This window comes from Pipistrellus hanaki, assembly GCF_964339955.1.
Source record: "Pipistrellus hanaki genome assembly, chromosome: 9".
Lineage (NCBI taxonomy): Eukaryota > Metazoa > Chordata > Mammalia > Chiroptera > Vespertilionidae > Pipistrellus > Pipistrellus hanaki.
This window is the reverse complement of record NC_140511.1, coordinates 19,542,057-19,557,820: the sequence shown is the minus strand read 5'-3', so window position 1 is coordinate 19,557,820 and position 15,764 is coordinate 19,542,057. Positions and strand designations below refer to the sequence as shown.

Here is a 15,764-nt window from a genome sequence, read left to right as displayed (position 1 = left end):
ACAGGTCTCCACGGACTGAGCCCCGTGGGGTCAGCGCCGGGCGGACGGAGAGCCCTGGCCCCGCACCCCACGCCCCTCCGGCCGGACGAGCTGTTCCCCGCGCTGGGCACCTCCACCTCCTGCGAATGCCCGGGCCTGGCTCCTTCATTCAGCCGCGCCGGCTCCCCACCCGACCTGCGGCCCGGGCTCCCCCCATCCCCCTTGAGCCCGGGCTCCCCACCCCCCTTGTGGCCCGGGCCCCCCACCCCCCTTGTGGCCTGGGCTCCCCCCCCTCACTGTGGCCCGGGCTCCCCACCCCCCTTGTGGCCCGGGCTCCCCCCACCCCCCTTGTGGCCCGGGCTCCCCACCCTCCCTGCGGCCCGGGCTCCCCCCTCACTGTGGCCCGGGCCCCCCACCCCCTTGTGGCCAGGGCTTCCCCCCTCACTGTCACCCGTTTGCGCCGCGCCCCGCTCTGGGTGGGTGGGTGGAGGGGGTGGGGGGGAGACAGGGCGGGGTCGGATGGGGTGTGGGGGCTGCGCTGCCTGCTGCTCCCTCCACTTCCTCCCGCAGAGCCGCTGTTCCAGAGCCCGGCTCCCCCTTCACTATCACCCCTGCCCCACCCCACCCCCGCCTCTTTCCACGCCCTCAGGAAGGTCAAGGCCATGGCCCCACGGCGGGCGCCCGCGGCTCAGGCTCAGCCCTGGACCCAGCGTTGGGGATGCTTTGCTTCTCCCGGGGCCAGGGCCGGGGCCAGGGCCGGGGCCGGGGCCGGGCCAGGGCCGGGCACCAGGTCTCTGGCCCCGCGTGGGGCGCAGAGCGGGCCATGCCCCAGGGCCTTCCACTTCCGGGCCCAGGCAACCCCGCCTCTGCCCAGCTGTTCAGAGGGAGCGCGGGGCCCGCAGGGGATATTGGTGAGCTTCCCGGTCTCTGCCACCGGCCTTCCTAAAACCCGAGAGGGATTCCCTTCGCCCTTTGAGAAGAAGGGACCTGAGTGACATCCCACCGCCTCCAGCATCAGCAGCTCAGCGGACTCCATGCCCAGGGCCGGCTCCGGCTCTCCCTGGCTCAGGCCCGCAGGCCAGGGCACCCGGGGGCACCCACTGCAGGGGAAGCGTGTGCCCCAGCCCTCTTGCACCCCGAACCCAACCTCTCCATGGCACTGCTTCCTCCTCACCCCACCCCACCCCCCTTTCTGGTTAGCTGTGGTTGGAGGAAGGCGAAGGCAACTCAGGTTGGAGCCAGGGAGCCACCCCTCTTCCCTGGCCTCACAGCCAACAGCCGCCGTGGCCTGAGGAGGACACTCACTCTGACGCCCGGTTGCTTCTGCTGGGCGTCTCTCAGCAAGTTGTTGACCTCTGGAGGTTATTTCTACCAGTGAAATCACTGATTTCTATAGCATGTGTTGTTTTTCTCTTCCACTTGATAAAGTCTGAGGCGCTCAGAACCTACTTTGGATTCTCTTCGTGTTAATTTAGCCCAGCAACGAGGCTCAGGTGTGGGACCTGTGCCAGGAGGCCCTCAGGACAAGGACAGGGACTTCGGTACAAGTTCCCAAGTACAGGGTCCCCCGGAGGGGGGGGGGGGGTGGATGCCATGCGATTCCATTCATATGAACACCCCTTAGGGCCCCCGGCTGTGTCCTGGGTGCAGCTGTCAGCAGAGTGGCTGGAAGGGACCTCTGTCCTGGAGTTTCTGCCTGTTCCCTTTCCCCTTCTCTTCCCCCTTCCCTTCCCTTCCCTTCTCTTCCCCCCTCCCTTCTCTTTCCCCTTCCCTTCCCTTCCCTTCCCTTCCCTTCCCTTCCCTTCCCTTCCCTTCTCTTCCCCCTTCCCTTCCCTTCCCTTCCCTTCCCTTCCCTTCCCTTCCCTTCCCTTCCCTTCCCTTCTCTTCCCCCTTCCCTTCTCTTCCCCTCCCTTCCCTTCCCTTCCCTTCCCTTCCCTTCCCCCTTCCCTTCCCTTCCCTTCTCTTCCCCCTTCCCTTCCCTTCCCTTCCCTTCCCTTCCCTTCCCTTCCCTTCCCTTCTCTTCCCCCTTCCCTTCCCTTCCCTTCCCTTCCCTTCCCTTCCCTTCCCTTCCCTTCCCTTCTCTTCCCCCTTCCCTTCCCTTCCCTTCCCTCCCCTTCCCCCTTCCCTCCCCTTCCCCCTTCCCTCCCCTTCCCTTCCCTTCCCTTCCCTTCCCTTCCCTTCCCTTCCCTTCCCTTCCCTTCCCTTCCCTTCCCTTCCCTTCCCTTCCCTTCCCTTCCCTTCCCTTCCCTTCCCTTCCCTTCCCTTTCCTTCTCTTCCCTTCCCTTCCCTTCTCTTCTTGTGGCTGGGAAGGGCCTAGGTGTTTATCTGTCCTCACTGGCAGCCGGCTGCAGGCAGGGCGTGAGGCCCGTGGTCCCTGTAGAAGTAGAAGGGAGCCCAGCTGTGTGCCCACCTTCTCTGAGCTTGGGCCTGGTCCTGAGACAGCCAGGGGGGTCCAGGCGGCTTTGAGAGGGACCGGAGGGGTCGACAGTCTGTGGGGCCATGGGACTGAGGCTTCTATCCACCTCATCAGGCGTTGAGTCCGGGTTGTTTCCTGGACTGAGTGGTGAGGAACAATGTTGGGGGGTAGATGCAGCCCTTTCTCCAGGCCACTGAGTGGGGGTTGGGTGTGTGTGTGGGGGGGTGATTAGAAGCGACTCTGCCCTAGTACCTCTCACCGGTGTGGCCGAAACCCTGGTCCAGTATTCACCCAGTAACAATGCGGTGTGATTCGGCTTCAGAGGTCTGCACCCGCCTCCCCCGCCACCGCCCCCCAGCTTCTTTTCCCTTTGCCCACTTGCCCACTGTGTTGGCTTTGTTCCCTCTCGGGGGATCTCCCAGCTGCTGACCCTCCTCTAGATTCATTGTCCTTTTCTTTCTTTTTGGGGAGTATTAAAAAAAACAAACAAACATGTTATTGTCCTTTTCAAAACTGTGATCTGTTATTTACTTCCCGTGTAAGACTTCCCGTGTAAGAATCTGCAGCATTTTGAGCGGCCCTAGAATTGCCTGCTTTCAGGGGCTGCAAACCCGCAGTCTTCAGGAATCGGGCATGGTGCAATCAGGGGCCAGGCGGGGGCCCTCGGAGAGGGCACGCCTGGCTGGGGCCGTCCCTGCGAGTGAAAGGAGGAAGTGGTGCTGGCCAAGAGGCGGCCTTGGCTCTGGTGGACATTGGGCCTGTGAGGAGGGCTGAGTGGAGGGCTTGGGGAGCCCAGCATGAGGAGTGGGGGAAAGGACCCCCCGCTGGGAAGGGAATTCACGCCTTTTAGCAACTCTCCCATCCCAGGCTCTGTGTTGGCACTCGGCACAGACATCTTATTCATACGAACACCCTTTTTGCCTGGGAGGTGGGTAAAAAGCTTCCCTTTTTTATTAGAGGAAGTGGCTGAACTTCAAGATCGAGGACCTACTCAAGGTCATCAGTGAGGCAATGGGGACACCAGATGGGCAAGCAGGCGTGTCTGGCTCTAAAGTTCCTGCACTTCCCCCTGTACCCACCATGTCTCCTTCCCCACAACAGTAGCAGGGCCAGCTCTGAGCCAGGGAGCGGCTGTAAATCCGCCTTCCCCTCCCTTTGCCTTTGCTCAGGGGCTGGCGGTGGGAAGAATCAATTCTCCTCGTGAGCCCCTGACCCCCTCTGCCCAGCTCTCCTTGCCCTAGGGTTTTCCTGCTCTGCAGGAGGCCTGGGGCACGTATTGCTGGGAACCGCAAGCTTTTGCTCTTCAACCGGAAAGGGCCCGTGTCTCCCAGAATGCATTCCTTTTCCTCTTGAGGATACTGTTTGCTCAGAAACACTGGGCCCTTCGCCAAGACCGGTTTGGCTCAATGGATAGAGTGTCGGCTTGGGGACTGAAGGGTCCCGGGTTCGATTCTGGTCAAGGGCATGTACCTTGGTTGTGGGCATATCCCCAATAGGGGGTGTGCAAGAGGCAGCTGATCGATGTCTATCTCTCATCGATGTTTCTAACTCTCTATCTCTCTCCCTTCCTCTCTGTACAAAATCAATAAAATATATTTAAAAAAAAAAAAAAAAAGAAAGAAACACTGGGCCCTTGGATGGAGGGTCAGGGTGGGGCAGGCAGGGGAGGCTGCACTGGTGCCTGGCTCACAAGGTCACATGGTCGGGCAGAAGTCTGTCTTCAAGACAGGCTGTGAGTCAGGGAGTGCAACTGGCCTCCTGGCTCCTTAGCCGTGGGGACTGTCTGCCCCTCCTCTAACTTCTGTCCTTCAGCACCATATATTTGAGCACATCATTTGAGCTGTGGCTAGATCCAAATGCCCCCTACACCCCTTTAACCACCGGCCCTTCCCGTGTGACTCTGGCACAGGAGCCGGCTGCTAATTCTGGTTAGAGGGATGGAGGGTAAGCCTTCCTTCTTCCTCTTCCCCACCCGTGGGCCCCTGCAGTCCGGGCGATCTCAGTGTCCCCCACAATCCCTGGCTGCGAGGGTGAGGAGCAGATCTAAGAATCCGGCTCAGGTGCAGGAGAGATGGTGGGGCCCACGCAAGAAGGCAAGAGCCAGGCCTCTGCCTCTGAGGTTTGTGAGAACTGGGGCTGGTGGCGGGGCTGATGCTGACGCTGACGCTGTCCCTGGGCCAGAGCCTCCTCCAGCAGTGGTCCCCTCCCCTGCTCTCCACCTCCCGAGCTCAGCACAGCCCTGAGGCTGAGCTGGGCCAGAGCAGGCATGGCCGGCTCCCGGCCTTAGAGCCCGCAGTGCTGCAGGTGTGCTCATCACAGCAGCACAGTGTGCTTCTCCTGCTCCTGATAATTTGGTAACAAATGTGGCAAACCCGTAAGTCTCCTCCTGAGCTTTCCATGTAGTTACACAATTGTATTTGCCATCTCCTTCCATCTTTTCACATGCATATTTGAAACGATTAGGTGAATGATAATCACATCTTGGAAAGCTGGGCTAGAGGGAGAGCACCTTTGAAGGCTGAGGTGTCTGGGCCCCTGAGGGTGACCCCTGAACAGAGTGAGCACTGAGACTCGCCAGCACAGGCTCTGACAGAGCCGGGCAGCCGAGATTTGGCGAATGCGAAGTGCATTTAACCATTGTGTGTCTTACTCTCTCAGTGATCTGTCTCTCACTGAGCTCTCCTGGGCAGCTGGGAAGGGAATCTGTTCAACCACTTAATTAAACTTCTCTGTTTCTAATCTCGTGCTGATTTTATGCAAATAGAAAGCATGGGAGACGCAAATGGCAGCTGCTTCGCATAAAAGGTGTGTTTGCAGCAGGTGTGGTCTCTAAAGAGACACGGAGAAGGGCTCCACACATGCCTGGGACTGGCCCTGCCGCCTCTGCTCTCCGGGACCAGGAAGGATGGAGGGATGCGAGGGAGGAGCCAGGGCAGTCCGGCTAACACACTCTCCTTCCGGCAGGAACCAGCCGGTCTTGCTTATCAGGAGGGACAGGAAGCGGGTTTTCCTGAGGCCCTGAGCCCTGGCCATCTGTCCGGGTCCTGGGCCAGGGCGGGCATCACAGCCTCAGCACAGGCAGGTAGGTCGCTGGTCGTCCTTCCCTCCAGTGCAGGTGACACCTTGCCAGGACTTTGTACACAAAGCAGGTGTTGAAGGTGTGTGGTCTATGGAAGTTCTAATTCATATTTCCCTCGTCTTTCCCTGCCTCTAGGTCAGTGTTAGGCAAACTCATTAGTCAACAGAGCCAAATATCAACAGTACAATGATTGAAATTTCTTTTGAGAACTAAATTTTTTAAACTTAAACTTCTTCTAACGCCACTTTTTCAAAATAGACTCTCCCAGATTGTGGTATTTTGTGAAAGAGCCACACTCAAAGGGCCACAGAGCCGCATGTGGCTGGAGAGCCTGTTTGCCGACCATGGCCCTAGGTGGTCATGCATGTTTAAGGTTATGGCCCTAGGTAGTCATGCATGTTTAAGTATGTGCAGTTACAGCATCACTGCGTTCATTCCTTGGGCCTGAGCTTTTATAGACTAGCCCTCACCAGGGTGACCCTGGGTCCATCCCTAGAACTGTCTTGTGGCATAATGAAAGGGGAAAAAAAAAAATCGGAAGCATGTGGAGAGAAATTTGCCTTAATGCTTTTCTCATTTCTAAATTAGGGAGGATGCCTACTGCATAGGATTTTAGTTTAACTTACCTACAGCACTGGACCCTCCAAAGTGAGTGGTCTCCTACCAGCTCTCTCTCTCCGACTTTGAGAGCAGCAGCTATAAACAAGAAGAGGCTCGAAGAGAAAGACTACCACCTAAAAATTTCATCTGCCGTTTCCTCAGAAATGTGCACTGGCCACCTGAGGCCACAGATTGGCTCTGTAGCTCCTCATTGAGAGGGAGGGCCTCCTCTTTTACGCGGTCAGGGGAAAATGGCTGCAGACAGGTGATGAGTGGCACCTCAGGAAGGAAAGTAGAGCTCAGACATGTCAACAGTGCAGCCCATGAGCTATGAGACATGACCTGGAAAGTTTTTAGAGATTTTCTTCAAATATGTTTACTGTCTTTTTCTCTCTTTTCTCCTCCTGGGACCCTGATGTTAGTATCCTTGATGTTGTCCCAGAGGTCCCTTAAATTATCTTCATTTGCTTTTTTTCCTTTTGATCTTCCAGTGGGGTGACTTCCACTACCATGTCTTCCAGCTTGCTGACTTATTCTTCTGCATTATCTAATTGGCTATCAATCGCCTCTACTATATTTTTCATTTTAATTATTGTATGTTTAACAGCTTCTTTATATTTTCTGTCTCTTTGCCATTGAATTTATCTACTCTCACAAGTTCTTTGAGCATCTTCATAACCATTGTTTTGAACTCTATCTGGTATATTGCTTCTATTTCTGTTCTGTTCTCTTGTTTGCAGCATATTTGTCTCTTCGTTTTGGCTATCTCTCTGGGTCTTTCTGTGAACTAAGTGAAACAGAAGCCTGTGCTGGCAGGGTGGCCAGGGCTGTAGTTATATCAGGCTTGGGCCAAAGGGAATCCCAGGAGTAGGCCTGGCAGAGGCAGGAGCTATAGCTGACATAAGCATCGGCTGTGGAAAGTCCTGGTGCAATGAACCCTGGGACCCAGTTTTACCTGAAGCATGTGTGAGCCATGGTGAGTCCTGGCGGCAAGCTGTGCTAAAGCCTGGTGCTGTAGCTGAGGCAGAAGTGGTCTGCAGGATGTCCCTGGCACCAGCTGTGCTGGGTGGGAGCTGTGCTAGTGGGCGTGCAGGGAGTCTCAGGGGTGAGAGCCCTGGGGTGACCTTGGTGGCCTGGATGAAAGCTGTAGCTGGAGCAGGTGAAGGAGAGATACAAGAAGGGTACCACAGCCCAATGATGCGCCTGGAGAGGCACAAATACTAGGAAGTATGTATGTTTAATGGGCGCAACTATAGGTATTTTGTTTTGAATAAACTCAGGAAGTTCATGATTATAGTTGCATTTTACAACTCTCACCTTCCAAACATGATTTGATTCATCAGTGTCTGTGAGTCCTTTCTCGTTAGACAAAGCCACTAGGTGGGCAGGGAGTGTAGGGGGATAAACTACTAACTCTAGGTCGCAATGTAGCCCAAACTAACGTTCTGTCCCAGCTCCGTGTCTCTCCCACCTAACACTTGCTTTGGAAATCCTGAGTTCTCTGGCAATTGTAACAGAATACCAACAAGTCAAACCTGCTCAGGAACTGAAATAAATTACCTAAACCCATAAGATTCCAGGTAAACAGCTGAAGAGAAGTGAAACAAAACAAAATGAGAGGGAAGGGAGGAGAGAAAAATCTAATAATGGCAAAAAGCAATTTTAAGGGAAAAAATAAGCAAAAGTCTGCAAAACAATGAAGGGGGAAAAATCTGCTACTTGGAATAGTTTCCTATAAACTGACACAGAGTTTGAATATGTTAAACCATCAAGAGCATTAGACCATTTTATAATCATGATGATATATGAAATGAGTATTTTCAATTCTTAAAGGGAAACGAGCCTACTTCGGGGAGGCATTAGTAAGACACTAAGCTTCATTCATGCAAGGGATGCAGAAAACTAGGAAGATCTATACCAGTGGTCGGCAAACTCATTAGTCAACAGAGCCAAATATCAACAGTACAACGATTGAAATTTCTTTGGAGTCCCATATTTTAAACTTAAACTTCTTCTAACGCCACTTCTTCAAAATAGACTAGCCCAGGCCGTGGCATTTTGTGGAAGAGCCACACTCAAGGGGCCAAAGGGCCGCATGTGGCTCGCGAGCTGGTTTGCCGACCATGGATCTATACAATCAAGACCTCCAGGTCACAGGAGGTGACACAGGAACCTCCAGGTGAAGACAGAAGAATCTTAGGTTACTCACTGACAGATCTGAGCCTTTAATAGGAACTACTGTGGCTCTCACTCACTGACACTGAACGTGGGCTGATCTGCAGACTCCTGTCAGTAAGCACCGGCTGCGGTGGGTGGGCCAGGGAAGGATGCCTTGGTGCCCACAGCACCTGTGCCGCTGCATGAGGCCCATTTCTTCACAAAACAAAAACAAACCACCGTAAGAAAAATGAATTTTTTAATTATTTTTTCTCAAAGGCAGAATCACATAGCCGTTTTGATATGATTTCCAGTAGGTCTAAAATACTGCTTTTTGGAGTGGTAAAAATTCCATTACAGAAACACACAGAACAGACATAGGATAAACAGAAATCACATCAGTTGATTGAATGGTTGTTCTCAGGATGTTCTCAACCTTATTTTCCTGTAAGAAAAGTTTCCAGGATCGGATCAGGAACTGCTGTCAGCACACAACCACGCTTTGGCAAAGGAGAGACCACATCAGTGACCTGGCTCAGTGCAGTGCTGTGTGTGCATCTGCAGAAGCTGCATGTGTGTGAGTGCTTTGTGTCAGCTGGGAGATTTATAATTTCAAAAAATCTAAGGAAATTAAATCACATTCTTTACAAAAGCAAACCACTGCTTCAGTATCCTTTTCCCTTGAGACACATGCTGTGTTAGGAACAGGTTCAAAAGCTTCCATGTACAACCATCTGTTATTCATCTGAAATACCCGGACGGAAAACTGGCAACCTGGGTACATGGCTTAGAAAGTAAAACTTTACAAATTTTATAAACAATTAAAATACGCGCAGGCATTTTCTTAACTGCTAATTGTCAAAACTTTCCATTGTTTTTAAATCTGAAAGACTAAGGACTTTGGGGAAAAGCCACTCCGAACACACAATAGTATTACTGTAATGGAAGTAAAAAGCAGGTTAACAGACACATTAAAGTAAAAATACTAAGTGACCAGTTACTGTTAGAAGCTTGAGTTGTATTCCAATCTTAAAAGAAATGACGACTACTTAAGTGGATTGCAATGTTCAAGACTAATGGAAATGATGTTGCTGCTGTAACAAGTTATAAAACACTGAGCAAACATGCTCCACAGGGTGTGCGTCCCGTGAATTTAAAGTTACACATGATCATGTTAAGAATGCCATTCACCACGGGCCGTCCCCAAGGCATCTTTAAAAAAATCTACACCAAAGGTTTGGACAGTGAAAGCAGCAGTACACTCTGTTTCTTATAGAGACGCCAATACAGTAAACGCATTCACTTTTTAGCTACCATTATACTAGTCACAATTTGTAACCTTACAGAATAAAGCTATAGTATATGAAATTACAATATATTTATCTTCTTTAAAACCATTTTTAAAGAAGGGCCTACCTGTCAATTTTTAGAAGTCAAAAACTAGCAGAAAAAATGTAACTGATAAATGCAGTCTTTTAAAATATGTAGTGGTTAATTATATGCTAATTTTCAAAATACAACAGAATTTTTGGTTCGTGAGGCCCTTTAAGCAACAAAAGGTAGGTGAGGGAGTCACATTTATCAATAGAAATATAAAGCTCATGAAAAAATTTCAATGCTTATTAAAATATCTTTTTTCAGAATGCCTTTTTTGGTAGTTAAACATAAGAAACCTCACTAATAAATAATGGGTATGAGCTGGTAGGACACATAAATGAATTAAGATGCTTTATTATGACTGTGTCACATACTTCTTTTGAAGACCATCAGTAAATGATTTCTTTCTATGTCAACTGAAATACAATTATTTCTTAACATATATCAGGATCTACTGCCTAACATGTCTGTTTTCTCTCTGTAGAGCAGAGATCAGCACACTGCGGCCCCACAGGCCAAATCTGAATGACTGCCTGTTCCTGTAAATTAAGTTTTCTTTGCACACAGCCACTGACTCACTCATATAACGTCTGTGGCTAATGTCATGCTGCAGGGGCAGAGGTGAATAGTTTATACAGACCATATAATTCATTCTCAAAGCCTGAATTATTTACTATCCAATCCTTTACAGAAAAAATTTGTCAACCTCGGCCCTGGGGGGTTTCCCCGAATAATGTAAATTAATGCATGTTCCTCTACTTCAACACCTGTTCTCTCTTCCAATACATGTATACAGTCCATGTACTTTATAGTTAATTGTATTTGTTGGTATACACCTAGGAAGCCAACATTCTAGCCGGGCTCCCATGTTTAATGTATTTCAAACATAAGCACTCCCTATGGCTATGACCTGTTTGACTTCTGGTCACTTTGGAATGCTCTGGGAGTTGGATGATAATAAAATGGGGGGGTGGGGTGGGGGGGCAATACACTAACAGAATGGCCAAAAAAACTTGCATCTTATTTCATCTTGAAGAAGGAAGCTGGATAGCAAAAAGAATAACCCAAATCAAATACACCTTAGGGTAAATGCCTTTCAATCGGGAAAAACAGTTCGATAGTTTTACACACACACACACCCCTCCCACCTACCACAAACTGACAGCTAAACAGAAAGTGTATTTGTTTCATAAATATATTACTATCTATATACATATAGATACATCCATAAAAGGCATGTTAAATAATTATCTGTGTAATCAATACTACTTTAAAGTTTTTCTTGCGTGTGCTTTAAAGTTACACACTCTATTAAAATTATCAAAATAAGTCTTTAAAAACAACAGAAATAAAACCAGTGAAGAGTCACTTTCCATTCAAATGTTTCCACATCTTATCATTGGTCACCTGGACTCCAGACTTGGGCATGCACAGATCAAGGAAACACAGTTCAACGAAGGAAAAGTTAGCCATCAAAATTCTAACACCCTCCCATTGTTAATACTTCATAACAAGTGTGTGTATATATATATATATATATAAACATCCGTTTTACATAGTTATATTACATATGCTTATAAATGAATTCTCATGAAAACACAGAGTTCTATTTACTGCCAGCATCAAATATTTTATACTGGTTTGCATTTCTTTCCAATGCAATTTAGGTCAAGGACAAACTCTATAGATACAGAGGCCATAAAAGGAGCCTGAAAACTTACACATCACATGCGAGAAAAGAGGAGATACGAAGGGCCAGTTCTTGGCCAGTTGGGTACTATTCCCTTTGTGCTAAGACACAGAAACAACGAACTGGCTCATTACTGTGTGAAGTACAGTCAGCTCAGAAAATTCCAGTTGGAACCCTTTCTCCTGGCAGCTTCACTACTAACTAACCACCTCTCTTATTTATTAGCGAGTCTGGTAAAAGATACGATTAAGGTAAAAGTTTTGGCTAAATTAAAGGTCTGGATCCAGCTCTGGGTTTATTTTAATGGTGGATCCTTTTACATATTGCTTTAGATAATTAAGAACTGGATGTATCTAAGGTCTGCCAAATACCTGATTCTTAATCTCTGAAAGCAGCACTGGTGCTTCAATAAAAGGGGGAGGCAAACTGGCCTCTTGTCGGAAGGAAATGCCTGTATCTAACGTGCAGCTACACGGAGGGGTTTCAGCGTGGGCAGCTCAGAGCTCTCCGCTCAGGACCGGCGAGGCAAGCCCCAACTCCCGGGAGTCTGAAACCCGGGAAGCAAGGACAGATTGTTAACTGAAAACAGCCAGAAGGTAAAATTAAAGGTGTGACATACATTTCACCTAAAATCTCGCTTCAATAAATTTAGTCACGTTTGCCAGAATCTCCAAACAACTAAGAATCTAAAGTTAAGAAAACGGAAGCAAAAACAACATGTGCATTTTAAAAGTGATTTCACACTTAAAGAAAAAAGAGACTTGCAATATGATAAAATAAAAGGTACTATGCACGTGTAACCCTATTTTTGGCACTGATTTCGCCTCTGCATTTGAGCTTGTCCTACAGGTAGTGAAAGAAGGAGACAGGTTCACAGGCGAGGGGGGCTCAGGCAGACACCACCCAGAATGCTGTGCGGCCTCCTCGGTCTTCTTTCCAGTTACAGTGACAGCCACACCTGCCTCAACAACAACAGCAATGACTGTGTAGAACACCACTTTCCTGAATTAAGTTTGCTGAACACGGTTCAGATTATTGGATATGTCAATATGCACAATGCCTTGTAGAAGCATTTACTGTATACCCAAACCCTACTCCATGCAACACACAGTGTCGCACAAGTAGTGAAAATGTTAGCCTAGTCAAAGGTGCTTGGACATTATTTTCAGGCAGCATTTTACCTTTATTTTAAGTTCACACTAGATGTTTTAGGAGAAAGAAAATGCCAATAAATTTATTTAATATACTTCAATATATTATATAAAACTAGGACAGACACTTTTATTTACCTAAATTATTACTTTAATTTTCTACCCTATTCTAGACCTCAGTTTTACGTAAAAAATTTGTATTTAAATAAGGGATAAAATGTTGCCCAAAAGTCTAACCATGTTACACTTTTGTGTTGTAACTAGATCTACAAATCAAAAAGTTCTTATAGTTAAAAAGATACAATTTGTATCAACAGTAAAAGGTACTTTCTGGTTTTTCAGGGCTTTACTTCGAACTGTAGCACGTGGAGTAATCAGCACACCCAGGGCATCCCGGCAGACTGAGGACACGGACCGGAAGGAGTCATCACACTACGTACAAGTCACACACTGGAGGCGACAGGGAAGTCATGCCAATCACACCACTGTCTGCCACTGACTGCAGGACCTACCTTCTAACCGATGAAAACGAATTAGCATCTAGCAAAACCCATGTCTTTGAAACCAGAAATATCCCTTACTAATACTAAAACAGACTTTGGTCTGTATCTAACACTACACTATTTGTGGCAAGAATCTGGCCTTAATAATATAATAGGCCCCCCGCCCCCCATAAAACAACCTTCAGGAAAATGGAAAATATACAGTATCTTACAAAAATGTTAAGTTACCATTTACAACTCCTCCATCGCCATTTCCATAGTGCAGTATCAATAAGTGTTGCATATTCTCAACACATAAAACCACCTCAGGCCAGCCTTGATAAACAGCAGGAAAGCTAGAGAGTATATTAAATATAAAAGTTGCATTGAGAATAATTAGATTCATTAAAAACAGGCAAGTACTGTGAAAGGGTTACTTTATCCAGTATTGTTGTGCCCCCAAAGAAAAAGACAAACACATTAAAAAATACAGGTCAATGAAAATCTAGGAATTCAATTCCATTTCTACTCTCTAGAAGCACATCACAGCTGGATAGCAAAGCTCTAAACTGTAACAGTTACGGCTTTTGCCTTATTCATAAAATAAAAATGGAAACACTTTTTTCCCCCATTGATTGCATCTGCTTTCTTTTAAATCTGCCATATTAAATTAACTAATTACGTAACAGACAAAAAAAAAATCTGAACAAAAATAAACAATAAAAAGTGCCATATTGTAAATCATTCTAGTATATACTGTTACCCATTTCAACATAAAACTGGTAACTTACATTAGTTTAAAATATAGTCAGTGCTGTAGTATATCTTTGTTTCTATAAATAATGATTATAGCACAAAGAAGCCCACTTTCCCCAAATAAAAATAACTTAAAAAGCTGTAAAAGGTTCAATTAAGCTTGGCTTGAAAAAATAGTTTGCTAGGTCTAGTCAAATGTTCAACATTCTGAAGGTATTGTAATTGCTTGCAATTGATAGAGAAACACCAAGTTAATAAAACATGAAATAAGGATAAAAAGTGCTGCATATAAACCCCTGATGCACCAAAGATTAATATCAAAGATCACATCTAATAAATCAAACTGGAGAAATCTCCAGCCAAGGATAGAGCTTTAAAAAGGAAATGTTTAAAAAAACGTTTGAATGTAAAGCAATCCCGTGATAGATACTTCCACTATGTGGGGCTATACATACAGATTCCATGATACAGTATTTCACATAAATGGATACTATAGAACCTCCTTGCCGAGAAGGAGATCACATGTGCTATTGTAGCAAACCTCCCTCAGCATTTGAGCTGAACAAAAAACTACTAAACACCACAAAGATGCATCGTCTCTCAGTAGCCCAGCTGCGATTTCTCCACTAAGATGGCTGCGGCCAGCTGCTGGGCGTCGGTGACGTGAGGGTTCCTTTTCATGACGATTCTCACGAGGTCGGGCGGGAAGATGTTGCACAGGTTGATGTACACCTTCTCCCGGCTGTCCGGGTAGCGCGGGGGGTCCGGGGGCAGCCCGCAGTACGGGACCCGCCAGGGGGGCTCCTGCTGCTCGGGGAGGCTCTGGAAGGTGAACTGCTCGTAGCACGGCTGCGTGGAGCTGTCGGGCAGGGAGTAGGTCTGCCGGTAGCCGTAGGCGTCCACCCCGTACCCCTGCCTGTCCCAGCCGCCCAGCCCCTCCTGGCGGGAGTAAGGCTTTCTCTGTCTCGAAGGGGAGCTGTCGTACAGCCGGGAGTCAGAGATGCTGTCCAGTCTCGTGGCCACCAAGGACCGCCCCAGGTGCGGTGCCTTGTGCGCGGAGCTCGGAGGAGAGGGGTACTCGCCGGGGCAGCTGGACCGGGCCCCCACAGCTGGGTGCTGCAGGTGCATGGCCAGATGCGGGAGAGGAGGCTTGTGATGGTACTTTGGTTCTTCGTGACTGTAACTTTGCACTCTGGTTAAGGGGTCGTGGAAGTTCTGCAGGAAGGGCTGGGAATTAAGGCGGCCGTGAGGGTACATGTGCTGACACTTTAGGTTCTCTTCCAGTTGGGGGTCGGGAGAACTGACGTAGGACCGGTCGTTGTAGCCCACGTACGAGTCGCTGCTCCCACAGCTCATGCTCCCGTCGCTGCTGCAGTCAGAGGCCACGGAGCTGATCCTGTAATCCGTGTCTAAGGAAAAACGCCTTTCGGGACTCCGTGGGCCCGAGATACTCAGATTCGAATATGCATTCAACATGGAGTAATACCCAATGTCAACGGGGGAGTCACATTTGGGGTACTGTTCGTAAGGCATTGGCGTCCCATGATTTTTGGTTGTCATCATTATTGGAGGATATTGTCCCTGCGGTCTTTGATCCTGAGGTGGGAAATGAACTCCAGAGGGAAGGCCATTGCTTAAAGATGTAGTGCTTTGGGGTTTTGCAGCAGAAGTAGCCGGTATACTCACTAGGGAGGGTACAGACCTGGTTTCCAATTTGTTTTTGGTGGGAAGCTTTTCCTCTAGGTCTGGGTAGGCCTGAGTCCTGATGCTGGGGTCCGACTGCCTCTTGGGGGCGCCTCGCTTGCCGTCGGCAGAGCCGTCGGCCTTGGTGCTGCAGGGGACGCTGTTGCTCTTCACCAGCCCGCCTTCGTTGGCAGTCTTGGCGGCCGTGTTTCTGGACATGGCACGGAGCTCATCGGCCACGGACCTCTGGGGCTGGCTGCCCCTTTCCGGATGATAATATTTGCACTTGTGCCCATAGGTGCACTTCTTTCCTGCAGAGAGGAGGACCAATTAGGCGAAGGAGCATATGCCCAGGCCCCCAGCGCTCAGCCCGGAACTATGACTTGGACTGGCG

General features: G+C 48.8%; 1 protein-coding gene across 2 annotated transcripts in view; it reads right to left on the bottom strand.

Moving 5' to 3' along the window:
• Positions 1-8,473: 8,473 nt before the first annotated feature.
• ZC3H12C (zinc finger CCCH-type containing 12C) overlaps positions 8,474-15,764 on the bottom strand; it is a 66,637-nt gene continuing 59,346 nt past the window's right edge. For both annotated transcript variants that reach the window (XM_084893951.1, XM_084893952.1), the window contains exon 6: positions 8,474-15,681. In XM_084893951.1, coding sequence (XP_084750077.1) covers positions 14,288-15,681 — 1,394 coding nt within the window. In that variant the 3' untranslated portion in view covers positions 8,474-14,287. The remainder of the gene's footprint in view (positions 15,682-15,764) is intronic.